This window comes from Durotheca rogersii, assembly GCF_024521655.1.
Source record: "Durotheca rogersii strain YMJ 92031201 chromosome Unknown GGS23scaffold_50, whole genome shotgun sequence".
Classification (NCBI taxonomy): Eukaryota; Fungi; Ascomycota; class Sordariomycetes; order Xylariales; family Xylariaceae; genus Durotheca; species Durotheca rogersii.
The window spans coordinates 50,497-76,225 of NW_026251281.1; the positions used below are offsets into that span (position 1 = coordinate 50,497).

At 52.3% G+C, this 25,729-nt stretch overlaps 8 protein-coding genes across 8 annotated transcripts; 5 read left to right on the top strand and 3 right to left on the bottom strand.

Annotated features, from left to right (window-relative positions):
- Positions 1-6,197: 6,197 nt before the first annotated feature.
- GGS23DRAFT_601251 (carbohydrate-binding module family 18 protein) lies at positions 6,198-6,694 on the bottom strand (the record flags this gene model as incomplete). The annotated part of the gene is made up of 2 exons (XM_051519176.1): positions 6,198-6,273; positions 6,348-6,694. 2 exons carry the CDS (start codon positions 6,692-6,694, stop codon positions 6,198-6,200), a joined length of 423 nt encoding a protein of 140 aa, XP_051367336.1.
- Positions 6,695-8,400: 1,706 nt separating this feature from the next.
- Positions 8,401-9,222, top strand: GGS23DRAFT_601252 (Metallo-hydrolase/oxidoreductase; the record flags this gene model as incomplete). Its single annotated transcript, XM_051519177.1, has 1 exon — positions 8,401-9,222. The coding sequence occupies one exon, from the start codon at positions 8,401-8,403 to the stop codon at positions 9,220-9,222; it is 822 nt and encodes a 273-aa protein (XP_051367337.1).
- A 268-nt stretch (positions 9,223-9,490) lies between these two features.
- GGS23DRAFT_437725 (uncharacterized protein) lies at positions 9,491-10,793 on the bottom strand. The gene has a single exon (XM_051513914.1). The coding sequence runs from the start codon at positions 10,598-10,600 to the stop codon at positions 9,686-9,688; it is 915 nt and encodes a 304-aa protein (XP_051367338.1). The 5' UTR covers positions 10,601-10,793; the 3' UTR covers positions 9,491-9,685.
- A 2,519-nt stretch (positions 10,794-13,312) lies between these two features.
- GGS23DRAFT_601254 (uncharacterized protein) lies at positions 13,313-14,142 on the top strand (the record flags this gene model as incomplete). The annotated part of the gene is made up of 3 exons (XM_051519178.1): positions 13,313-13,572; positions 13,689-13,820; positions 13,878-14,142. The coding sequence occupies 3 exons, from the start codon at positions 13,313-13,315 to the stop codon at positions 14,140-14,142; spliced, it is 657 nt and encodes a 218-aa protein (XP_051367339.1).
- A 324-nt stretch (positions 14,143-14,466) lies between these two features.
- Positions 14,467-16,409, top strand: GGS23DRAFT_437809 (uncharacterized protein). The gene is made up of 7 exons (XM_051513916.1): positions 14,467-15,141; positions 15,207-15,295; positions 15,363-15,405; positions 15,492-15,655; positions 15,720-15,744; positions 15,917-16,109; positions 16,346-16,409. The coding sequence occupies exons 1-6, from the start codon at positions 14,790-14,792 to the stop codon at positions 16,072-16,074; spliced, it is 831 nt and encodes a 276-aa protein (XP_051367340.1). The 5' UTR covers positions 14,467-14,789; the 3' UTR covers positions 16,075-16,109; positions 16,346-16,409.
- Positions 15,988-16,936, top strand: GGS23DRAFT_437804 (uncharacterized protein). Its single transcript, XM_051513915.1, has 2 exons — positions 15,988-16,109; positions 16,346-16,936. Exon 2 carries the CDS (start codon positions 16,508-16,510, stop codon positions 16,889-16,891), a length of 384 nt encoding a protein of 127 aa, XP_051367341.1. The 5' UTR covers positions 15,988-16,109; positions 16,346-16,507; the 3' UTR covers positions 16,892-16,936.
- A 1,149-nt stretch (positions 16,937-18,085) lies between these two features.
- On the bottom strand, positions 18,086-20,197 carry GGS23DRAFT_608092 (arginyl-tRNA synthetase; the record flags this gene model as incomplete). The annotated part of the gene is made up of 4 exons (XM_051520152.1): positions 18,086-18,506; positions 18,569-18,718; positions 18,786-19,843; positions 19,907-20,197. The coding sequence occupies 4 exons, from the start codon at positions 20,195-20,197 to the stop codon at positions 18,086-18,088; spliced, it is 1,920 nt and encodes a 639-aa protein (XP_051367342.1).
- Positions 20,198-22,481: 2,284 nt separating this feature from the next.
- Positions 22,482-24,206, top strand: GGS23DRAFT_437894 (uncharacterized protein). Its single transcript, XM_051513917.1, has 4 exons — positions 22,482-22,914; positions 22,971-23,093; positions 23,151-23,315; positions 23,397-24,206. The coding sequence occupies exons 1-4, from the start codon at positions 22,779-22,781 to the stop codon at positions 24,062-24,064; spliced, it is 1,092 nt and encodes a 363-aa protein (XP_051367343.1). The 5' UTR covers positions 22,482-22,778; the 3' UTR covers positions 24,065-24,206.
- Positions 24,207-25,729: the final 1,523 nt, after the last annotated feature.

The following is a 25,729-nucleotide window of genomic DNA, read 5'->3' on the forward strand; positions in this document are numbered from 1 at the left end:
ATTATTCTAACGCCCTAGCCGGAGTTAATTCCCGAATTAATTAATAAATCCCTTATCGTATATTAACCCTAGGAATATAAAGTAATTATAATAAATACTCCGGAAATCGCGAACTTAAGAGTAATTATACGTAATTCTTCGTAGTAAATCGTAGATTTATATAAATAAATGAAATAAGCGTATTAAAACCTAGTAATACTAGTTAATTAAGTCGACGTAAGATATTAATAAAATACGATCCTAAAGGAGTAATACGAATAATTACGATAGCTTTATTAAACCGTTACGGTAATATAAGCTACCGGTATCCGAATTACGAAGATATAAATCTACGAGTTCTAGAAATAAGTCGTAGAATAGAGTACCTACTTCGCCTAGAACGTATAGGAAACCGTAGCTAAGTTTATCCGGTAGGATAAAGTACGAACGGCTATAATAAACTAACTTCGAAACGCCGTACTATAAAACTAACGAGCCTTAACTTAATTACGCGAGGAATATAATAAATTAATAACGAACGTTAGTTCCTAAGCTACGTAAAAGAATAAATAAATTAGCGAAATCCTTAGTAAAGAATACCTTATCCTCGGGGCTATAAAGAAAAAAACCTAGCTAATTAAGAACGACCTTAAGGCTTACGCGATTAATTTAATTAAGGAATATTAATAACGACGATTAAGTAATAAGCTAACGGATATTAAGTTTATTATCGTAGGAGTTAACTAGAGGATAAGAACGCTTATTCCCGCGCCGGGTATCCGTATTACGATAACGTTTACCGGAAGATATATTAATAACGAAGTTAAAATAAGGGAAATTATTTCCGACGGCGTATTCTAAGACGCCGCGGCTAAACGTACCGCCGCGCGCGTAAGAATCCGTTTCTAAAACGCCGCGGTAGGCGCCTTTATGTTAGGAGGAGCCGGGTAAGGATTACCGTAACCGCTACGGACCTTACGGAATGCCTTAGGAAATCCCGGGAATTCCGACGATTCGGATAACTTAAAATCCGGGGACCCGTAGAAGCCGCGACGCCCGTCCGGCGCCCCTAAAGAATCGTAAGAGCCTCTCGATCTAGCCGAAGAACGTATGGTTAGGACTTAAACTAAAGCTATAAATAATCGACGAAGTATTACGGTAACGATTAATTTAATATACCTTATTAAACCTACGGCTTATAACGGTAAGGACTTAGTTAAGTTCCGATTATAATAAATTAAGGTTAAATCTTACCTTAAAACTTATAAAGAAAGTTTTACCCGGGACGTTTAAAAGATTAATTAAATAAGATCGATATTTACCGAAAAGGCTTAGCTTTAATATTAATAACGGTTAACCTAGGTAGAAAGGTTAATAATCGTCGATATTTAAACGGGATATTCCTAAGTACTTTAAGAACGGTTTAAAGACCCCGCCGAACGATATCGTAACTTTAAGAAGATATAAGAACTAAAGTATTAAGGAGATATCTCCTAATACTTTACCGAGCTTATAAACTTTAACGATATCGTTTAATAATTTAGAATTACCTTTTAAAATTATATCGCTTATATCTTATCCGACGAAATAATTAAGCTAATTTATTTACGATTAAATAGCATTCCCGAAAGCGATAAAGCCTTCCTTAAAGTAATTAAAGAAGCCGGCTAAATCTACGAAAATATAATAACTAACCTAAGAATTTCGGGGAAAGGAAGGTCCGCTTCGTAAAAGGAATATACGAAAGCGGACTAGTAATAGCGGTAACCCGTAAAAGAGACTCGCTCCTACTTAGGTTAATCGGTAAACGAACGTAAGGGAAAGAATAATAAGAAACCCGTACCGGTTAAGGACTTACGATAAATAAGTAATAAGGAAGCTTTAACTAAGATTAATTAAGCCGTTATCGATTAACGAAAAAAAAATAAGAAGGCCTACTAAAGATACGGAAGGGATAATTACTAAACCTTAGCCTACTTCGTAAAAAAGGACTTAAAAGGACGGGACTTACCGGCGCTACCTAAGAAAGTCTTATCGGGAAAAAAAGGAAGGAAGGAGTCCGAACTATTACCTAATAAAAGGACTAGGATCGATATTATTATACGATAGAAGGAAACTCTTCCCTATATTATGGAGCTATCCGACTCCGATAAAAAACGGGATTTTTAAATGCCTTCCCGTAAGCGTTAACGGAAAAAAGGGGCGATAAAAATAACGTAAAGATTACGGTTATTAAACGGCCCGGAACGCTAGAAGTAACGGAAGCGGTATTAATAGCGAAGAAATTACGAGTCCCCTAGCGTAACCTAAACGAATTAAGGTTAGGTAAACGGCTTATTTATACGATATAAATAAAATATTAAGGAAAAGAATACCTCTTACGAGTCCTTTTAAATACCGGTAGTAAGGTACCGTTAATTAACGTCGCTAAAGTCGAATAATTACGCCTTCTTATTAACTAACGCTTTAGGGCTAGGACCTTAATAAGATTCGACGGCTCGGAAATCTCGTTAGGAAGATTTTAGTATATAAATAAAATAAAGCTCCGTAACTACGAATATATCTACCGTATCGCTTAAGAAGTTAGTAAATTAAACGAAGAAGTCGATATTATCCTACCCTAGTAATAAATAGAGGAATACCTCCCTTAAGGATTATTTATAAACGGACGGCTATATTTTAATTCGCTACGGTACTAGAGTTATCGCTTACGGCTAGCTCGCGTAGGGATAATACGAGAAATAAAGGCTTTAGTATAAGTACCGGAATAATTTCGCGACTTCGTTCTTATTATAACTAAGGAAGCCGGATAACGGTTCCTTAATCGGTAACCGTAGGACTACGTTATTAAGCTCCGACCGGGAACTACTTCCCCGTAAGGACCTTTATATATTATAAACGGACGATAATTAGACGCCTTAAAACCTTAGCTCGACGAAATAATAGCTATAGAAAGAATCCGAAAATCTAAGGCCCCCTATAGCGTATTTATAATATTTATAAATAAAAAGGACCCGGGCGTTTTAAGACTAGTAGCGGATTACCGGGGGTTAAATAAAATTATAATACCCGTCCGATATCCGATCCCGTTAATTAACGAATTATAGAACCTATTTTAAACGGCGCGGTAGTTTATTAAGATTAATCTAAAATCTAGGTTCCATATAGTACGGATTAAGGAGAGCGATAAATGGAAAACCGCCTTTAGGACGCGCTACGGATTATACGAGTATATAGTTATACCCATAGGATTAATTAACGCCGCGCTACGGATTATACGAGTATATAGTTATACCCATAGGATTAATTAACGCCCCCGCTACTTTTTAAGCTATAATAAACTATATTTTCCGCGACCTCCTAAACGCCGGGGTTATCGCTTACTTAGATAATATCCTAATTTATATTAATACGCTAGAGAAATATAACAAATTAATTAAAGAAGTCTTAAAACGGCTTATAGAAAACTATTTAGCGGTAGCCCTAAAAAAATATACCTAGCGAACGTAAGAAGTTAAATTCTTAGGATATAATATAAGCCTTAGAGGTATTACTATATCTAAAGATAAAGTAGAAGCTATCCTTAATTAGCGTATCCTAGCTATACTTAAAGACTTATAAAGCTTTATTAGGTTCGTTAACTTTTACCGTAAATTCATACGTAATTTCTCGGGCATAGTTAGGCTAATTATTAGCGTTAATAAGAAAGACCGTAAGCTATAAAAATAGGAAATCGAAATAAAGAAGGCCTTCTAGGAATTAAAAGAAACCTTTACGAAGGCCCCGGTACTTATATATTTCGACCTTAACTAAGTCCTAATTATTAAAGCCGACGCCTTAGATTTCGCTATTTCCGCGGTCCTCTTATAAAAGGATAATAAAGGGAAACTAAAACTAATAGCCTTTTTCTTACGACGACTTACCCTAACGGAAATAAATTATAAAATATATAATAAGGAACTACTAGTAATCGTCGACGTATTCGAGAAGTAGCGATATTATTTCGAAGGTACTTAGCATTAAATAGAAGTATATTCCGATTATTAGAACCTAACGTACTTTATTACGGTAAAAGTATTAAATCGACGCTAAGCCCGCTAAGCTTAATAATTCTCCTCGTATTACTTTATGATATATTATCGCCTAGGAAAGTAAAATAAAAAGGCCGATATTTTATTTAAATTATTATAATATCGCTTTAAAAAAGGAGGAGCTAAGGACTAGCCGATAACGACGGTTCTATAGGAAAAGCATTTTTTAAAAAATTCAGGCTTACCTACGGTAATACTCTCTAGCGTACGACTAAGTAATATCCTAATACCCGCTTAAACCTTAAAGTTCGTTAAATAAATTAAAACGGTAGCTATATAAGACCCGGAGTATTAGGCTTAATTAATTAAACTATTCGGTAAGGAAATAAAGCTTTAGGAAGGCCTTTTTTATCGGCGAAACCGTTTCTAAATACCTAAGAACCTATAATAAAAGGTAGTTAAATCGGAATACGATACTAAAGTAACGGGGCATATAAGTATAAATAAAACCATGGAACTTATTACTTATAACTTTTAATAACTTAACCTAAAAGTAATAGTTAGGGAATTCGTTAGAAGGTACCGCGAGTACTAGTAAAATAAGGTACCCCGATATACCCCGTTCAGATTATTATAGCCTATGGAACTATATTATCGACTATAGTAAACGATCGCGATAGACTTTATTACGGACTTACCTATATTTAACGGTTACGATTTTATTTAAGTTATTATAAACCCCTTTATTAAGATAACGTACTTTATTTTACTAAAAAAGAATGGTAAAAAAGCCGAAGACCTAATACCTATCTTTATACGTAATTATTAGCGGTTATATAGGATTCCTTTAAACATTATTTCCGACCGAGACTCGCGATTTACTTCCTATATATAGAAGGGCGTCCTAAAGCTCCTCGGCGTTAAGCCTAAAATAAGTACCGCCTTCTATCCCTAAACGGATAAATAAACGAAAAGACTTAATTAAATCCTAAAAGTATACCTACGCGCTTTCGTAAACTACGAAATAAGCGACTAAAAAAGCTTATTACTTACTACCGAATTTACTTATAATAATACCGCTTTAATAACTACTGGTATATTACCCTTTTACGTTAATTATAAGTAATATTTAGTAATATATAACCTCCTTTTAGGTACCCCTAAGAATCTAGGAAGTAACTTTTATACTTATTAAATAACTCGGATATATAACGAGGCTAAGTAATATTTAGAAAAAGTACGGTAGCGGATAAAAGGATAAGTAGATAAATACCGAAAGAAGGAATCCCCTTTAAAAGTCGGATAGCTCGTTATATTAAATACCCGTAATATTAAAACTAAGCGCCTTATAAAGAAGATAAATAAGAAGATATTCGGTTCCTTTAAGATTTAAAAGGTCGTTTTCCTTACCGCCGTAACTTTAATACTCCCGAAAGACTAGCGTATTTATAGTACCTTTTACGTATTCCTTATCGAACCTTATCGTATTAATAATTAGGAATTACCTAACCTTAACTAGGTCCTACGGAAGGTAGCCCCGATCGAGGCAGGAGACTACGAGGTAAATAAGGTATTAGATTCCGTAAGAACCGGAAAAGTTATTAGATACTTAGTAAAGTAGTAAGGCTAGCCGGCTAAGCGTTATTAGACTTAAGAACCGTAGGAGTACTTTACTACCGAAGGAACGAAGGAAGCCGTTAAGTTATTCTACCTATAGAACCTTAATAAGCCTACTAACTATCGGGCCTAAGTATTACGCTTAAGGACGAGTTCTTCCGAAAAAGGGAGATGGTATTATACGGAAATGGAATCCTACGCTAATAAATTAAGCTATAAAGGTTAGGAGGATAATATCGGGCATTAAAGCCGTTACTTCGGCGACTTATTAAGAAAAGTCCTAGATAAGCTTCGGATAGCTTCGGTATTAAGGTATAAAGGTATAAAGGTATAAAGGTACTTCCGGGTTATATTAAAACGAGAAGGGAACGAGGAACTTAAAAGAGGATAAGGACCTAAGAGACCCCCTATAGAATTATTAGTTAAATTAAACCTATTCTAAGTATATCTCCTTGTTATAAGAATGTATATTTTTTCAAAGACCCCGTCGTACGAAGCCTTCTTCCGGGCGGTATCTGGCACGAGTAGGATGGCACCTAGGCAGGCAATGTATCATCTTGGTACCGATGTTTACTGGCATATTCCGTATGCGGACTGACAGCCGTTAGTGGCAAGACAGTGTGCAGTTGTGTTTCCATAGTAGCCGCTGGAGGCCGTCACACATCAGTAACTGCGTTTCTTCTCGTGCATCTCCGAAGAGAGAGCAGGGAGGCGACATACGCGATAGAGCAGCAGATATCCCCCGCCTCAGGACACCGGTAGCCGAACTCGCCAACGCCCTCGTTCCCACAAGTGCCGTCAGGAGAGACGGTGGTGCCGTTTACCGGGTTGACGCACGCCGTCGTCGAGTTCGAGAACTTGTCCTGGCAGCCTACCGACTTTAGGCAGTGCTCGTCGGTCGAGCCGCAGTAGCCGCTAGGCGAGCAGCACTTCTCGTCGCTGGGGCACGTGTACTCCTTGTTGTTGCCCGCCTTGGCCTGCCCGCAGGTGCCGTCGGGCGAGAGCTCCGGCCGGACCGCGGCGGCGAGGAGGAGCACAAGGCTCAGGGTCGAGAGCGCGCTGTGCATGTTGGGGATAGGCTGCTGCCCGCAGAGGTGGTAGACAATGAATGATACGTGCTTTCACTTTCCCGGAGGCTCGGGTGCGATGAAGAACCGCGGCCGAGTCGTGTGCGCAGGCGAGCGACCCAAGACTCGCCCTTCTTATACCTACCTACGCGGATCCCACGTCGCCCACCCAAGTCCCAGCCTCGCCGGCGCCATCTCCGCATCGGTCAACTCGGGGAGATATCGAGACGCGCGTACTCGTGCTCCTGGGGAGATGAGGGGAACGGATAGGCAATTTAGGTAGCAGCCAATATCCCCTCCCCTCTTCAGCTCGCCCGGGCCAGTTGCAAATCGTCAGATCGTCAGGGTTGCTTCCCGTAGTAGAAACGGCGGATGCGTCGCGTGCGATTTAGCCGAGCATCGAGCCCGCCGGGACCAGCCAATTGAGTAAGCAGGGCAGACGGCAAGTGTTGGCGGTCGTCGCCCGGCGCGGTTCTCCTGCCGCTGCCTCGCCCTCTTCGCAGAGATTGCCGGGCCCCCCTCGAGCCAATCTACGTCAGGCGATTTCCCGAGAGGCTGAAGATCTTCCCCCGTGGGATCCATAGCGTCTCCTCCGGAGGCCGTCCGACCTTAGGCAGAAGGCGGGTCGAGTTCGACCACCAGCTCGAGAACGTTCGGGATCGTCGGCCGGCGTGGGTTACCCGTTCGTGGGACTGGGCGCTGCGTCCCCCGGCCGGCTGGCGAAGCAGGCTGAGTGTTTTCCCGGAACGGCGGGAGATCTCCGAGTTATCGGCATTATTATAGGGGAATAGAATACATGGAGCTATTTCCTGTGGCGCGTCCCCACCTCCTTCGGGAATACGTGGCAGTTTACTATCGTTTCTTATATACCTATACTCGAGACAGGTGGTGAGAGTAGGCTTGTAAAGAGTGCTTAACGGAGTAATAGCCGGCTACTTACCCAGAATTTCACCGCTACTTTTGCCTACAAAAGGGGGGAAAGGGGGAAAGGAATTTCCCGTACGAAGCCTCCGACACGTATTTGGTATTAAAACAGTATAGCAGACCAGCAGCCCTCGACGGCCCTTCTGCGGGCATATATAAGTGTCACTTCTCTCTCTCTCTCTCTCTCCACCTCTCTGTCTCCTCCCTCCCCCCTCCCCCCCTCTTCCTCTTTGTATTTATGAGTGTCCCCTATTCCCGCGGCGCCGCCGCTACACCGTCACGGATATAGGTAGATGGCAGGGTTGCGCCGGGAGCGCCATTTGTCGGCGCGCCGCTCTGGCCGCCGCTACGCTTGGGGAAGTCGACCGAGCCAATGGCGACGACCGCCGAAGTCGTGATGCCAGCTAGTTCTGCAAATACCCAGCAGGCGTCGTATGGCACCGCCCATTTCTAAGCAGCCCGCCAACCATTACCAAGCACCTTACGACCGCATCTTTTCCGCATGCGCTAATATTAACGCTCCCCCACCTAATAGCCGTCGGCGGGGGAGCGCCGGGCAACCTCGCATCCTCGGTAGGTATATAGGTAGGTCTGAGAATCGCCAAGCACCTCGCAAGCAGGCGGGGAAAAACGACAGAGCTCAGCAACAAGAACGGCCTCTTTCTGTCCTGCGCCGCCGCGAACACCCACCTCCGCGCGAGCACCCTGACAGCAGCACCAGCACCGGCACCAGCACCAAGCACCCCGCGATCGTCCATCCATCCATCCATCCAGCCGCTACTATGGCCGACGACTCGGCGCCGCGCTCCGGCTTCCAGAGCAGCCTGACGGTGACCTTCGTCGGGACGGCGACGGCGCTGCTCGAGGTCGCGGGCGCGACCTTCCTGACGGACCCGTACTTCTCGCCCGCGGGCACGCAGTGGGACCTGGGCTTCCTGCAGCTGACGAGCGCGTACGAGCCCGCGCTCGGGCTCGCCGACCTGCCGCCCGTCGACGCCGTGCTGCTCAGCCACGAGGACCACCCGGACAACCTCGACGCGCGCAGCCGCCCGCTGCTCGACGGCCGCCGCGTCCTCACCACCGCCGACGGCGCCGCCAGGCTCGCCCCGCGCCCCGGCGTCCGCGGCCTGCGCCCCTGGGAGAAGGCCTCGCTCGCCGCCGCCGGCGTCGTCTTCGACGTCCTCGCCACCCCCTGCCTCCACGTCCCCGGCGGCGAGTGCGTCGGCTTCGTCCTCTCCGCCCCCGCCCGCTTCGGATCCACCGGCGGCAAGCCCAACGCCGTCTACTTCTCCGGCGACACCGTCTACCTCCCCGAGCTCGCCCGCCTCCGCGACGACTACCACATCTCCGCCGCGCTGCTCAACCTCGGCGCCGCCACCGTCCAGCTGCCCGGCGCGGCCGAGCCGCTGCTCGTCACCATGGACGGCGCTCAGGCCGCGCGCCTCATCCGCGACATCGACCCCGACGTCGTCGTGCCCATGCACTTCGAGGCCTGGAATCACTTCCGCCAGGGCCGCGAGCCGCTGGCCGCCGCGTTCGAGGCCGCCGGCGTCGCCGACCGCGTGCGCTGGCTCGAGCCGGGGAAGCCGACGCGGATTCTCTGAGTCCGTCCAGAACATTCATGTACCTACCTATCGCGGCGGTGAATAGACGCTGTACTAGAGGAGGTGTCTACTAAGTCGGAGTTGTGCCAAGCCACTATTCGCGCATAGCATATCTACGTATAGAAGGTTGCCTCGATCTCCGGAGGTTTCCCTGGACGTAACATGGAAGCCCGTACCTGTAGAAACACGTAACTGTATCTACCAGGCGCATATTTGCCCCTTCAGGCCGTTCCATACGCTTTTGACAACCTCGACCTTGTTTCGTGTCTCATTGGTACGATTTATATGTGCGTACGTATGGGGGCGCAACACTACCTGTATAACCAGTATTTGGACAACTACCTACGTAGGGCATGCGACCAGGGTCTTGGCTCGCGAGAAAGGGCTGGAAAGAAATCCCTCGAGTAGTATTTGCTAGTCACGAGTCCACAGCGACCGAGAAGCTCAAGTTTGCGACGGGACATCAATTGGCAACCTCTTTTGGGTCCCTACATTTCCGGCGTTTCTCCTTCGTACTCTCCCCCCATTCGTGGGCAGCTTGTGCAATCTCCAAGGCTGCCGTTTCGATCTGCCTCGCCCGGAGGACCGCTTCATCCGCCTTCTCGACTCTGTGCAGTTTTAACACCTTCTCTACTAGGTCGAGTACTTCGAGGTGGTTTGGGGTCGGGGAGAAGGTCCGCTTGATCGGGGTACGCGTACGCTCCCTGGGAGGCGGGCTCAGCCCTGATGACGGTGCTCGTGCGTCGCACTGGCTGTCCCGTCCATCGTATAGACAATTGCTACACGTCGGTGCTGGCCCTCGCGTGCTGGTGTCGGCTTCTGCAGCTTCTGCTTCCGGCCCCTGTTCCGCCACCACGCACCCGGGCGATATGCCCCGGCCCTGCTGGCAATTTGTGCATTGTGATTGCTGGGAAAGCATGACGCCCCTCTCGTAAACCATGATAGCTTCGACGGCGCGTGCTGAGCTAGTATCGGGACTCTCACGGTTGTTACGGCGTCTCCAAGCTCGGCGGATCGGGAGGTTGCCAAGTCGACGAATAACGGGCGTCCGGGGCCCTCTCGACGGAGGTAAGCATACTGGGTCGTAGACATAGTCCCAGACAGCGGGGGCCTTGGCGGCGTCCTTGAGGTCTCTATTGATGACACCCATCGCCTCCCAGTAGCGATCCCTCATCTCGTATCCGTCGATGCTCTCAGAGCGGCGTCTGGGTCGTCTCCGAAATGGCTCCGGGCTAGTCTCTTGTGTGCTGTCGTCATCGCGAGTGTCGGTCCGCGCCTTGGCCTCGAGGGACAGATCTGAGGTGTGCCGTTCCGGGAACGTGTCGTCGCCATCGGCGCACAGGAGGGTCATACGAGCAATGTATCTCTCATAAGCCATGCCTACTGAACGGGCGAGCGAGGACGAGGACGGGACTCGATAGTGGTCAAGGTACCCGAGGCAAAGACACGGGTCTTTTGAAGAAGGTGCATCGTATTTTCGGTGTGCTGGCAAGCTAGAACGGCAGCGGTTCGCAGCTCAGCTGATGGAGCCCGAGTTTTAACTATGTAAATATTAGCCACTCCAGCGTTCATCAGCCGAACTCGGTCAATCGGAAATCCTGGCAAGGATGGAGGCCACCTACCTATTTCTGGTAGCCCCCAGCCAACTAGCTCCATGATATTTCCAATCACAGCATTCTATTTCCCCCCCTTCTCTGATCCCCCTAGCCCTGCCAGCCGACGGGATCCCGAGAGACTTCGAGACGGCCGGGCTCTGCTACTGCGGCTTTACCTAGACATCGACGCGGCTTGCCGTAGTCTCGAGCCTTTGTTTCCTTCTGGTCCCCATTCGCGCCGGCACGATGCTGTCTTGGCTGGCTGGGGGGAGAGCCAGCGATGTTCGGCAAAGGCTCTTATAGCGAGGTAGGAGGAACCCCCACAATCAAAGCACAGCTACCTACCTACCTACCTACCTAACCCTTGCGGGAGGGGCGCCTTGGCTCACATTCGCATTCGGGCGAGTTCTTGTAAGCCCAAGGCTACGTGGAAGACCATGGGCGCACAAGGCCTTAGCCTCGTTTGTGGAGCCTCGCCGGAGGCTTTCCGACGCCATTAGAAACGGCGTCGAGGGTGAGGGCAAATGGAGAGAAGCGTGAATCCCCCCCCCCCTCCTTCTCGTCTCCGCCACGCTACCCCGTACATCGCGTAGCTCTGTGGGGATGTGGAGTCGAAAATCTCGGTCTGGCGGTCTCCCATCACCTGACGTTTGGGGCTTAAGCGGGGGGGAACACGGAGTATTTGGAGCGGAAAGATGCTAGCAGCAGCAAGCTTGTGACTTGGATGGCTCCCCTCCCCCCCTTAGGATCGACGTGGGGGACAGGCGGTTCATGCAGACCAGTCTGTTCTCACGGCACTTAGACACTGCTGGTGGCTCGGTGCTTCGACCGTTCCCAGTTCGAGCAGTAAAGATGCTTTCGGCCAGTCGAGGAGGTTGCCTACTAACATTCAGCACGAATCTACGCGGCCGCCGACTACCGCAGGGCAGGTTGCCCGTCTGTCTCCGTCTCAAAAGGCGGGCCGCGACGATTGCCAGGGGAAGAAAAAACGCCCAAGAAAAGAGAAAAAAAAGACAGGGGGGAAATATGGCCTTGCTCTTCCGATCACGCAGGCATCGTCGAGATCCGGAACCGGTCTCGCCAAGGGGACAACTGTGCCCCTTCCTAGATAGGTACATGATATACAAGGTATCGAGGCGGAGGGTATGCCAGCTTGGGTGTGGGCACGTTGTAGCAGGTTAGGAGGTTCGGAGGTTAGCAGGATGATGATGGTTCTCTGTGGGGAGAGAACTAGAGGTGGGTGGATGTTGGAGTAGAGGTTGATGGCGTCGGCAGGTGTGCCGGGCCTTTCTTTGTGCGACAGATTACCTAAGGTGTGTGTTTAGAGGAATTCTACGATGCACCCCCCCTCCCTCCTTAAGAGGTATTACGTCGCTTGTACATCACTATTACAAGCAGGTACAGGCACAGAAATAGGCACAGGTGCCTGCCTTGCCTGTCTCTCCGTACCTGCCTAAGGCTGCCGCGGGTGGCGGGCGTCGCTCTGGCATCCTAAAGGGGAAAGCACTAGGGTCAGATGGCCAATTGGAACGGAAGAAGGGGCAATCAACTGGTGGACGGAAGCGAGGTACCCAGTATCTACATGTAAGATACCTAGGTACCTATAGGCAGGGTTGAAAAAAAAAGTTTAAGTTTTTAAGTCAAGTCAAGTTAAGTTAAGTTTAAGGAAACTTAACTTGAAAACTTTTTTTTGCAACCCTGCCTATAGGTGCCTTCAGGTACTGACCTACCAAGGTACCTCTACCTAGGTACTTACCATACAGGACCGTTTCTATACGCCAACCCGATATAATTACCTGCTATCTAGACATAATGTCACTATTAAAACAAGGTACATTGTATAGGACTACCCGGTTCTCTCTAGGAGGTAGGTTATCAAGTAGGTTTATACTTAAGAGCTGTGTGCTGCGTGAAAGTGTGTATACAGGGGGCTGGTGGATATATTGGAGGAATAAAACTGTACCTACCTATAAAGAGAAAAGGAAGAATGTGCGCTCTGTTAGGGCCTCACTTTCAAGAGGTGCTCGATCCATCCTTAGGTAATTGGCCCCCTCCCCTTCTTCGATTAATTGACCTCTCTCCTGCTCCTCCTGCGCCTATCCTGCTTCAACGACAACAGCAACAACAACGACAACAACTGCTCCCCTGCCGTCGCCGTCACCGTAAGCTATCTCCTCATCTGGGCCCGTACTTCGCTGTTGGGCCTTCGCCGGAACCGTGTCTCGGCGAGTTGAGCTCGCGAATCAAAGTTTTGATGGGATGCCTCGTTCAATTGGCTGTTGATCGCGAACTGACGGTGGCGTTGATAGATGTTCTCTTCTTCACAGGCCCCGCGAGGCAACCGCCGTAGCTGGTCTGCGTCTGCCGCCTCTCTCTCAGAGAGCGGCAGTGAGAGCACCATCATTGCCGAGCCTCCCGTGCCTCCTCCCTGTGTAAGGCTGACCTCGCTTCTCCCGCTTCTCCTGCTACTCCTGCTACTCCTTCCGCTTGGCTGAATGTTGATCGGTTTCCTACAGCAAATAAACCTCCCATTCCGCTCTGGCCCCACCACCCGAGAGGCTGCCGTCCACGCTTCCAACGCCCCTACCACTCCTCGCGCGGCCGCTACCTCTCGTTACGCCACCCCTCGTCCGGCGGACCCTCAAGCCCTGCCCTGCCGCCGATGCGCACGCGCTCTACGCACCTGCTACGAGGCCGAGGGGCGCGGCTCCGCTTGCGCCGAGTGCGCTGCCCGCGGCCACCGTTGCCTGCCGCTGTAAGTGCCAACAGCGACCTCCCCCCCCGGCGCTGCATCTCTCCCGCGGCCGTAGGCGAAGATCGAGAGCGAGGACCCCCCCTGCGTGTAGGCACCTCCCGCTGACATTTTTAAAGGCCGTATATCGCCCTCAACGCCGCCCGCGGATGGATGGCAGACCGCTCCGCCGACAGCGGCTCCCTCCTTCGGGACGCCCTCTCCTTCGCCAACGCCGCCAAGCGCCTATTAGCCTCTGGCCTCATCGAACAGTCAGTCTTATCCGTTTTAGTTTTTATTTTTATTTTTATTAACCCCTTCTCTTCCAGAGAGTTTGCAGCCACCGTAGCCCAAGCCGCCCGCCCGGTTCCTCGCTTCGGCGCAGGTGGGGCGGCCTCTGCCGGCCCGCCCCCCTCTGCCGATGCCGCCCTCCGCGGCGAGGTTTCGCGCCTAGAGGCGCGGATCAGCGCGTTGGAGCGCTCCCCGCGCCCTGTTTGCCCCCCCGGATCTCATGTCGCTCGTGCTCTCCCAGATGAGGAAGTGGAGACGTCGGAGTTTTCTCTGGGAGAGGGGGAGGAGGACGACGACGACTAGCCGCGCTGTCTTTTTTTATACCTAATTTTTACGCCCCCTGGGGGTCTGATAAGAGATTGGCCTCGCGACCCGGTTCCTCCGTACTCCGTTTCCTCGTAGATCGTGCCTCGTTTCTTAGCTGCCGGTCTTAATGAATTCTCCCATCCAGCAAGTCGCGGGGTGCTCTCCGTTGCGCTGGGTGCTCTTCCCCGGATGTCCCGTATAACGGCCTCCCTCCTTTCAGGCAGCGGCCTTTCCTTCTCGTCTCTTTCCATGTCCTTCATTTTTTGGGCGCGAGAACCTCTCCTTTCTTTCAGGTACGAGGGCCTTGCGACCTTCTTCTCTCGAACCCACTTCGCTCTTCGTGTGCTGCTATACCCGCTTCAGGACCGCCGGACCTCCAAATGTTACCTATCTTTCACTACTCATCTTCGAGCATCGTTCCGAGGATTGAATACCATATTGACACTCCCCGTTTACTGTCTCTTGTTATTAAAACATATTTCGGGGCGCGCGGGAGTTGTCGGACTATTGTGCGCATCTTTTAGTCGGGGTGTAGCCGTTGCTATTGTCATTCTCTGCCCGTCTTGCCCTTGGGCTGAGCTATCTTAACTCTGGACCGGCCCACCGCTACACCGTCCGCCCGCCCAGCTATCTCGTCGCCCAGCATGAGCTCGCGAGAACCGCCTGTCGATCCCCACGCCTACGTAGAGCTCGCAGTCGTGGAACGCGAGGCCGCCGAGGAGCAGACCGGAAGACCTGAAGCCCCCGAAGAGCAGACGGCGAGGCCGGAGGATCCTGAAAACGGAGACCCGGCTACGACACCTCAATGCCCCGGCCTTCCAAGCCCTGGCGGTGTGCCGGGTCCTCCACCAAACCCGGGGCCCGCAGCAGCACCAACTCTCGCGCCGGGGCTACCACTCCCCCCTGCTTTCGTAAACCAGGCCGATTTTATGGCTCGCCAAGAAAGGATTCTCAAGAGGCTGGATGCTTCACTTATGCCGTTCCTTTCCGTTGTGTGTCAGTCTTTGCCGATCCGACTCGTCACGCCGGTCATTCGTCTCCGCTAACCTCGGGTCGAAAAGACATCTGCATGCAGTTGGACCGTATACTTTTCGCACTCCACAAGCCGAGTTTCACCCGGGAGCTAGGCCTCACCGAAGATCAGTACAAGGTAAGTCGAGCTTCGTACTAGACGGACAAATGTCCATTCTCCAGGATCCGGACTCATCTACCTCCAGTACACTGCGATAGCCCAGGAAACCGGCCTCGCCGTGTTGCAAGGTCCGTTAGCCTCTCGAGAGTCCTCTCCCCTCGGCAGTTAGACTAAGCAACCCACGAAATGGGATAGCTAACCCTGCTGGCTGTAGTCCCGTCGGCGCTTCTTACGAATCACCTCAACCGTCCGAAGATCTTTCTGTGCTTTGCCCTGGCGGCTTGGTCAGCAGTCCAGCTATGTTCGCCGTTTGTTATCAATTTTGTTGGCCTCATCATCTGTCGCTCGATGATCGGCATCCTGGAATCGGCATTATGCGTAAGTGCGCGTCGCATACGCCGCCCCAGCCGCTCTTACACTGACTGACTGGGTCTTGTCGCAGCCGGCAACTTTCCACTTCATGACCTGTTAGTACACCGGTCGGGAACTTGTTGCCAGGCTTGTCTTCCCGGTCGTTTTCTGGCCCTCAATCCTGGCCTGCCTAAATATATGTCGTATCGTGGAGCTCGCCACCACCAGAGACAGCAGCATGACGTACGTAGACTTACTGGTGATATCGGGACTCGTCGCGCTCCTAAGCGTTTGGTTGTGTTACTCGTCCCTGCCCGGCTTCCCTCGATCGACCGACTAGCTTTCGGACGAGGAGCGTCAGATCGTATTGTACCGGCTATCGAATGACTACGGCTGGTCTCGCTTTAACGACTACGAAAAAAAGGATGACGCTATTCAAGGGCTGATATCAGCCTTGTTAGACTACAAAATATGGATTCTGGTGAGTTAGCTGACGTATACCTCGCGGATGAGTCTCACCACTATCTTGCAAGGCCGTCATATTTTCCCTCGTCGGTTTCATCGTCTTTAGAATGAGCGATCCGGTTACGCTGAGAACTGCGGTTGCATTGTTAAAACTCGAACCAATGTCGGCGTGCGGGCTGCAGGCCGGCATACTCGTACGTGGTATCGCGCGGAGTGTTAGTAGATGCGTGGTCGCTGACAAGAAGATGATAGGTGCTCTACGTAGTCGCAGCCATCGCGGGCAATTTATGCGTCAGAAACGGCCGAAGGAGAGCTGTTCCCATCTGTTTGGGGCTATTTGTGAGCCTGGCCGGCTCCGGTTTTGGCCTGGCCGCCCTTCGCCACGGCGGCCCTCCGAGCCTGACCTTAGTAGGGATGGTTCTGTGTCCGTTGGGTGCCTACTTTTGCTACACGACCGCCCAGATTTGGGTAGCAAACTGCGTGCCGTGGGAACGGTCGAAGAGAGCGGCGTGCATTGGACTCGTCGGAACCCTTTCGCGCGCTGGCGTCTTATACAACATCTTTAGGCCGCCGATAAGAAGCGATTCGGATTATATCGGTGTCGCTACTAAGTATTTCGGCATAGTAGCTGGCTGCTCCATCGTAGCTGCAGGACTCGCCTGGTGTTTGCGATGGAGGCTGGGTGAGACGAATCGGCGCTTGAAGATTTGCCGGAACACACTGGTATTAAGCAGCTATAGGGCCAAGATGAATGCAGAGTTTTATGACCCAAGCAATTCCTATCTCTTCCCACGCTGAAGAAGTGGCGCGGGAATGAGGCGTGCGCAGCTTACATTAGTTGTGAGGCTACGGCACGAAGAGGGGCGTGGGCAGGTATACACAATTACACTAGCACCGGGATTCCAGAGCTATGAGATACCTCGGAAACAACGCCACGGGATAGGAAGACGGACGGACTGTGGTTGGCCTGGGTTTCTCCCTGTGGCAACGCCAGGAGAGAGAGGGAGGAGGGAGACGGGAGCAGGACGGTATTAGCGAACAAGTACGTTCTGCCGTGTAGAATGAGAAGACACATAGAGCATACCTACTAATTGGCCTCGGCCGGGAGTGCGGCATAGGTAGAATAATGATAGGCCGGAGATCACGATGACGAGGCATATCCGCTCTCACAATGAGGCCGGGGTGGCCCACCTTTTCTGGCTTCTTTTTCTTACCAAAGCTCCCGAGGACGCGAAGGGGATTACAGCAAGGCATTGCGGCGCCCGTGAGAGTGACTTCGACATCCGTGCTCGCCCATCCAAATTATCTACTTAGGTAGCAGGTGCGTAAATCAGGAAATCTAGGTATGGCTCGCGCTTCGCCGCCGCCAAGCTTCGCTAGGGACCTGGACTAAGTAAGGAGTAGGTCGGTAGAGCCACCGACTGGATCACGCGTCCCGAGTATGTATCTGAATTCCTTTTTTCTTTCTTTCTTTTAATTTTAACCCCATTCTTCTCGTCTATTCCTCATACCTAGGGCTCGAGACCCGAGCGCGACGGGGTACCTAGAGAGAGGAGCGGGGAGAAGAGGGAGGGATTACCAAGACAGTACCTAGGGATAATACCTACACGTACGGAGGGTTTTGCGCGATCCGACCTCCTGTAAGCTAACGAAGCGGCGACGGGGACGGCGGGGAGGGGTATCTTGTATAAGCACGGGCACTACCTTTGTCTCCGCCTCTCCTCTTTTCCCCTTTTCTTCTTCTTCTTTTCGGTCCCCCTTTCCGTAGCATCCGCCGTAGCGGACGAAGCTAGCTATTATGGTAAGAAACTCGAGGCCTTAGAGTGGAGGCGAGCTTGTTCGTATGTGCCGTATGTGTAGGAGCTTCGATCGTGAGATATCTAGGTTATGCCGCGCTCTCACCCCAGCGGGAGGGGCAATCGAAAGACATGCGGGCGCGGGAGGGCTGCGGTAGATGGCGCGCGCTGGCAAGGTTCAGACCCGGCCGATCCCTCACATCCTCTCGAGAGGGCTCAGCCCTAGCAGCCGCATGCAGTTCCCGACCACTATCCGGGAGGCATCGTACAGCGCCATGCGGGCCGCCTTGAGCGCGGGCTCGCTGCCGACGACCTGGAGGTGGTCGTAGCTGCTGCTGATCACGTGGGTCAGCCGGAAGAGGTATGTCACCACCGTCGTCGGCTCCAGCGTGCGGAGCGTGTTCTGGGCCACGTCCGGCCACTGCGCCAGGAGCCGGACCACGTTGACGGCGTGGGGCTCTGTCAGCAGCGACAGGTCGGCCTTGGCTAGTTCCTCGTCCGAGATATCCGCGCGCCGCTTGATGGACGAGAGTCGCGTGTGCGCGTATTGCAGGTAGGGCCCGGTGTCGCCTTCGAACGATGTCATGACCGCGAGGTCGAAGGTGTAATTGTTACCCCTGATCAGCCGACACGTTAGCGCCCAACTTCAACCCACGAGGCTGAGCCGGTCTCGACGAACCTCTTCCCGCTCATATCCTGGGTCATGACACTACTAATCCCGAGCGTGTCGGCGGTTCCCTCGGGGTCTTCCACCTGGGAATACTTGGTTTCGTTTCCCCGCATGACATCGTGCATGTGGTCGGCGCAATCCCTTAGGATGTCGTCTAGGCTGCAGAGGTTGCGCGGTTAGCTCAGTGCCGGCGCGATTTTTTATGTCAAAAAAACATTATACTCACAACTTGACGGTGCCCTTCCGGGTGCTCATGCCCAGCACCAAGCCGAAGTTAATGTGCTGACATCGGCTCGCCACGTCCTTGTAGCCGAGGAGTTCGATGATCTTGAAGAGCCGTTGGAGATGCAGGTCCTGTTGGCTTGCGACGACATAAATCATGTGGTCGAACTTGTACTTCTCGTACCGGCCCAGAAGCTCGGCAATGTCTCGGGTGAGGTATAGTGCCGTGCCGTCCTTCTTTCGGATGATGGCTTTCTCCAGGCGTTTGCCCTCCTTGCCGGGGATCAGCTCGGTGAAGTCGATGATCACGGCGCCCTGGTCTTCGCGCGTGATGCCCTTTTCGGCCATCTCCTTGGCCACCTTGTCCATCGCTTCCTCCGTGACCTGGCTCTCACCGCTGTACTCGTCGAACTTGATATTCAGCCGTGCGTACGTGGCCCTGTAGCGGACGATGCTGAGGTCCCTGAACCGCTCCCACAGCGCCAGCGTGGCCTCGTCACGGTCCGTCATCTTGCGGAAGTACCGCCGAGCCTGCTCGTCGAGGCTGTTGGCCTCAAGCTCTTCGACATTCTGTCCCTCTTTCTTCTTGGCTTCGATGGCTTCCTTCTCGGCATCCTTGTCGGCGTTTATGCGGACGTAGAGGCGGAAAAGGTGATCGATCGGATCCTCCTTGAGGGCCTCCTCGTCGCCATACTTCTCGAACGCTAGGGCTAGGAGGCCGTACTGTTTTCCCCAGTCGCCCAGGTAGTTGATCCTGACAACATCCCAGCCGGCGCCCTCGTATAGATTTGCGAGGAAGCTACCGATGATGGTGGAGCGGAGGTGACCGGCGTGGAAGGGCTTGGCGATGTTGGGGGAGCTAAACTCGACGACGATGCGTTTCTTGCCCGAGTTGGGGTCCTTGGGGTCCTTCAAGCCGAGGAAGCGGTTGCGGCCGTACTCGGCGCCGAGTTCTCTAATCATGGGGATGAGCAACTGGGTCAAGGGCGCGCCTCGGACGAAGAAGGACAGGAACGGCCCGGCGGCGACCGGCTTCTCGAAGAGGGGGTCATCTTCGGGGAACTACGGGAGACGGTCAGTCGGCAAGATGGCATTCTTAGGGTACGCCTCGCGGTATCGGCCTACCTTGGCGGCCCATTCGGCGCTGAGCGCATCAGGCTTTGCGCCCTTTATGCGCAGGGCTGGGACGGGCAGTGTGAAGTCGCCCTTGTCGAGGGCGTTTGTCCAGTGGACGGCGGGGTGTATCTTGTCGGCGTCAACGCCGGTGATGGGAGCGAGGACTCGGCTGAGGTGGACGCGGTATAGGTCGTAGGGATTGACGTCGGGATGGGTGGTAGGGAACTTGTCGACGATGGCTGGGAGAGTCAGGCCATCGAGCCTGGCGAGCAGCTGGTCTATACCGGCGGCGGACGCCATCGTGGTCACAGCGCGTCCCGGGAGGAAGACGGGCAAGACGGCGAGACGAGGAGGGGTAGAGGCGGGATGGTTGGTGGGGCGTCCGCTGGACGAATTGCGAAAGGGATGGCGAAGGGGATAGCAAAGGGGGGTGATGGGGTAGAATTGAGGGTATCGAAGCGGCCAGGCAGCAGCAGGAACGGCAGTTCTCGCGGGAAGACGCCGAGCGATGATCATGAAGGGTTTGGGGGTGGTTTGTTTAGAGGGGAAGGGAGTTCGGGATGAGTCTCTCTCCCTCTCCCTCTCTTGTGTCTTGCACTCTTTTTTTTCTTCTGGTTGTTGGTCCTCGCTGGACCTGCCACTTCTGACTCACGTACCTACAGAGGCTGGTTAGGAGGTAGGTAGTACCTAAACTCCACTACAAGGTACAACTTAAGGGCGCCGACTCTTGTACATGATACCACCGTGGAGAGGTGTGACAGCACCCTGATCACTGTAGACAAGGCGTACCAGGATACCTCATGACCTGGCTTCACGATGTAGGTGGCAGTTACGGCAGGTACTGCGATGTCTAATCTACTAATAGTAAGATTTTCCATAACCCCTCCCCCGCGGGACTGATTTGATAAGCTCACCAGCATTGCTTCTGATTGGCTTGCATATACCTATTTGCTGTCTCCCAGTAACCGCCTTAGGTACCTATTTATTACATAAGGCAGGTGATTTGGTGCGAGCCAGCATTGCGTTAGAAGGGAGGGAGATCTATATGGTAAATTGATACATGAGAGGGACACATACGGTAAGGGGTTATATATATGGTGAGGAGGTAAACCGGTTCGGAGATGACCTGGAAAGAGATGGCGGGTTGTGAAGACGCAGATACTTGGGTGCCTACCTCTACCTGCCCATCCACCCTCACACGACCACTGCTATAGAGTGCCTCTATAATCCTATCCGGAGGATAGTTATAATACGCATAACCCCCTGTCATGCTGATTAATTGCGGGGTTAAATACCCCTGTAAATACCCCTGTAAATACCCCTGTAAAGGGGTATCATTTGGGGGAAACTCTGTTTTTATTGGCTGAAAGTTCGTATACGCCGTTTTAATTGGTTAAAAGTTCGTATGACCCGCTTAAAAGGGATGCATCCAATAAAACCGCAGCATACGCGTCCATCTATTTACCTACGCGTTCAATCCTATTCAATCGAGGTCAGTTTCTCCCCGTTCAATCCAGGTCAGTTTCTCCCCGTTCAAAAATCGATTGCTAATCCTTTTTCGCAGTTCAATCCAGGTCAGTTTCTCGTTCAATCCAGGTCAGTTTCTCGTTCAATCCAGGTCAGTTTCTCCCTCAATCCAGGCCAGTTTCTCCCCGTTCAATCCAGGTCAGTTTCTCCCCGTTCAAAAATCGATTGCTAATCCTTTTTCGCAGTTCAATCCAGGTCAGTTTCTCGTTCAATCCAGGTCAGTTTCTCCCTCAATCCAGGCCAGTTTCTCCCCGTTCAATCCAGGTTAGTTTCTCCCCGTTCAATCAAGAGTCGATTGCTAATCAATCCCTTTTCGTAGTTCAATCAAGCGTCGATTCCTACTTACCCCTTTTTCCCTAGCCTTCGGAGAGGTTCTAGGTTTTCGGCACGAAAACCTGGAGAAGCACGGAGTGCTTCGACGTATTTTATATTAGAGGTCCCTTAGGCGTAGGTATATAGGCAGGTATTGGTGTGAGAGCGGGATGGTATCTGCCGACGCCGGAGGCGCTGACGCTTCGCGCCCCCTGTACCGGATTACCTAGGTACCTAGGTACCTGCCCTACCTAGACGGTACCTAGGCACATGGGCTCTCCCTACCGTCTGGGTGTATGAGTAGCGTACCAGGCACGGCGTCCCGCCCTGTCATTTGTATGGTAGGGTAGGGTACCGAGTTACCTAGGCATGTAGGTACCTCCTAGCGTTCCTCTGCAACGGGCAGTACATGAAAGGTTAAGGGTACATGCGAGGAACTGACCCTATCATTGGAAGTTAGGCACTCTTGGTTGTTTCGACGGGTCTGGAGCGGAAAGCACGGTGCAGGGCAGGGCAGGACAGGGCAGGGGCAAGCAAACACAGCAAGCTTCCCTCCCACTCACGCCCTTCACGGCCCTGACGCCCTCTCCTCTCCCTCCCTCCACCATCCCGTATCGAGTCCCGACAGCTTCGGTATAGTTGGATAGCTGCCTCAACCTAGCTACCATCTATCTATATCCTGCTGCTACGCCCCTTCGTCGACCTGCCATCTACCTCTCTCTATTATATGCACCTATACCTGTCCTTGCCGCCGGCGTACACGCGTAATACCTGCAGAGTTGGCTACTGATTGCATCGTCTACCCGGCTACCAACAACCACATATCGCTTTGCCTCGTCGTTTGCCATCTAGTTCGCTTCTTTGCTCTGGTCTGCGTCGCTCGGCTCTGCGTTGCCCCCCTCCCCCCCCCCGGACTTTGCCCGTCTTCTAGAGCTGCTGGCCTTGCTCTTGCGTCTGCTATTCGCTCGATATTTATACCTCACCTCCCTTTCTCTACCCATCCCGTCCGCCGTCCGCCGGGTCTAGCCGCGTTCTGCCCGCCATGCCCCCTCTCCTCAATAAGATCTGGGCCAAGTCACCAGCGCCCAAGCCCGCCAACAGCGGCCAGGCTAGCGATAAGGGGCCGCGCGGGACCAAGCGCAAGTCCAAGGGCGACCCCTACGACGAGATAGACGATGGTGAGAGAGAGAGAGCTGCCCGCCTGATTTCGTCCTTGCCTAACCCGCTTGAACAGACGACGAACCCCCGAGACCACCCCCGACCCCTCGCAACCGACCGCGTATTGCTTCTGAGACGCCGGCATCCAGCTCTAAGGGACGGTCGTCGCCGGCGAACAAGACTGCTAATACGCCTAGAAGTAGAGGGCCCCACTTCACGTTTAATTCCTCAATGGCAGCGCTGACATGCAGTGTAGAGCATCGAAGTCGCTCGTGGGGCACCCGCAGGGGTAATGCTGCCAACGACACCGCCGGTAATCCCGCTCGTGCACAAGGTCGAAACACGCCAACGAATCCCGCCAACGCCGAGGCCGAGTATTCGGGGAGTTCATTTGCCCCCATTCTAGATACAGACGATGCTAGTGAGTCTACTTTTATCTACTCGCGGGAATTACCTTTGCTCTACAGCAGGTCCCTAACTTAGGAGCACCCGCGCCGCATAGACCCCTCCCGCAACGAGCAAGCCACGAGCAACGGTGCCGGCGCGGATACAGGCGACACCGCTGCTGCCAAGCCCGGAGCTGCCAGCGAGGCCCCGATGAATGCCGGCGCGAAAGAAGACAAGGCGGGCGCGAGTAGAAAGGGCGGGGCAGATAAGAGCAAGGCCCAGGCTCAGGCTGAGGTTTCGGGTGATGACGTCGAAGTCGATGGCGGCGAGGAACTCGAGGTTCGTGCCCTCCTCCGACACCGGATGGCAGAAGACGGCAGCGGTCGGGTCGAACTGCTCGTCCACTGGGCCGGGGAGGGGGAGGAGAGCGCGACGTGGGAGACGGAAGAGGAGATACAAGAGGGGGCGGCAGAAACGCTGTACGCGTATTGGAAGGCCCAAGGCGGCCGCATCAATGCGCTCTTCATCAAGCCGAAGAACCCGCCGGTGGAGACGTACCACGTATTCAGATTGCTGAGCCACGCGAAGAAGGCCCGGGGCGGTTTCGAGTTCGAGGTGCAGTGGGTCGGCCATCCGCCGACGCGCGGCGAGACGTCGAAGGAGATGGAGGCCAAGCTGAGGAACGTGGCGCCGGGCGCGCTGGATGCGTACTGGGAGAGCGTCGGGGGCCGCGACAAGTTCCTGGCCAGGCGCGGTCGCAACCAGAGAGGGCGGGCCGAGTGATGAGGGCAGGGTTACCTACCGGCAAGGTGGATATGTACGGGTGTTTTTTTTTTCTTCTCTCTCTGTCCTCGCTCTCTTGCCTCTCCGTTTCTTTGCTTCTTGTTTCCTCTCTCTCAGTGGGAGACGCGGAGATACCTACCTCTAGGGCTTGGCGATGCATCATACGGCGTTAGGGAGACACGGCTTACGATATTATACGGTTGTTCCTCAAGCCGCGGGGTAGGCACGGGGGGAGGGCCGTTCCCTCGCCGGGACTTTTCTCTCTTTCGATTTTGTCGTCATATTCAGGGAGGGGGGGAGGCACCGGTGAAGAGGTGCGTTCCCCCGTCCACGATTTCTATAACCGTTACGGATGTAGCTCGGTTGTGTCGGGGTTCGGCCAGGCGTTGGTAGGGTCGCACGGTGAGTTTCGGAGCGTCGACGAAGACGATGAATGCAATATAATGGCCAAGGCACGAAGGAAGCTCTCGAGTGCCTATCGTCGTTCTCGTCTCACCCACTCCCCCCGGGTTTCCTCCCCCGTGGTGCGCGTCGTACTGCGTTGGTAAGTGGACAATACACACGCAGGCTGGGGGGAGGCTGGGTGAGAGACTGGAGCGAAGTCTAGTGTGCAGTGAGATTATGTACCTAATGCACACGGGTATGCGGCGTGTCTGCATTGTCGTGACCAAGATCTGTCCATACGACGCTGGAACCAGGGGTCATCATCTAGGCCCTAGGTAGGTATAACTATCTCTAATTAGGACCTCTTTTCTGCCTACGACCCCGGGGCATCTGGATGCGTCCGTATGCAAGTAAAGCGGTCTCTGGCCGTGATGCTGGCCGGCCTACACAGGGTCATGGCACGGTGCCGTCGAAGAAACTCGGCCCTATTCTCGCATGGCATTACGAGCCAGCGTGCATGCATGGATGCGCTCTGCCTCTCTATACGATATGTTACAGGTATCTTTCTTGCCGCCTGAGGCAGACAGAGGTAGGAAGCCATATACATACGGGTACCGAACTACCTAAGCCAGGCAGGAAGCTGGATAGGAGGTAGGTACCTACCTAGGTATTTGTCAAGCCTGAAAGGAGGTGAAAATTAGACCAGTCGGGATAGATATAGGTACCTGAGTACGTACCTAGGTGCCTGTAGAGGAGGTACCCAAGGCGCGGTACATGTACAATACAATAACATCCATGCGGTGGAGCACCAAGCTGCCTTAGGTAGGTACCTAGGTACCGGGCTAGGTAGGGCCCGTCATAGCGCGTCTGGCTAAGGTTTCCAGGGGCCGGACCAGGACCCGGGATAGGAGAGAAGGGGACCTTTGGCGAACCGGAGCCAGCCGAATGCGAAGAAGAACCGACAACTGCATATCTCAGGTACGTGCATGCCCACCTAATACCTGTCGAATTAGGTATATATATATATATCTACCCACCTAGGTCTATATATACACATATATATACCTATATATAGGCATAGACACCCCGTATAGAGCGATAGCCCTCCTCCCTCCCCCCTCGTATATGTATATGTATAGGCAGGCAGACAGGGCAGGCAGCCAGAGGAAACGGTCCTTTTGCCGAGACGACTTCGCTAACCACCCCGCCGCCATCGACGAATGCAGGGACGAGAAGGCCGCGAGAGAGAGAGAGAGAAAGCATATTGCCCACATGCAGGTC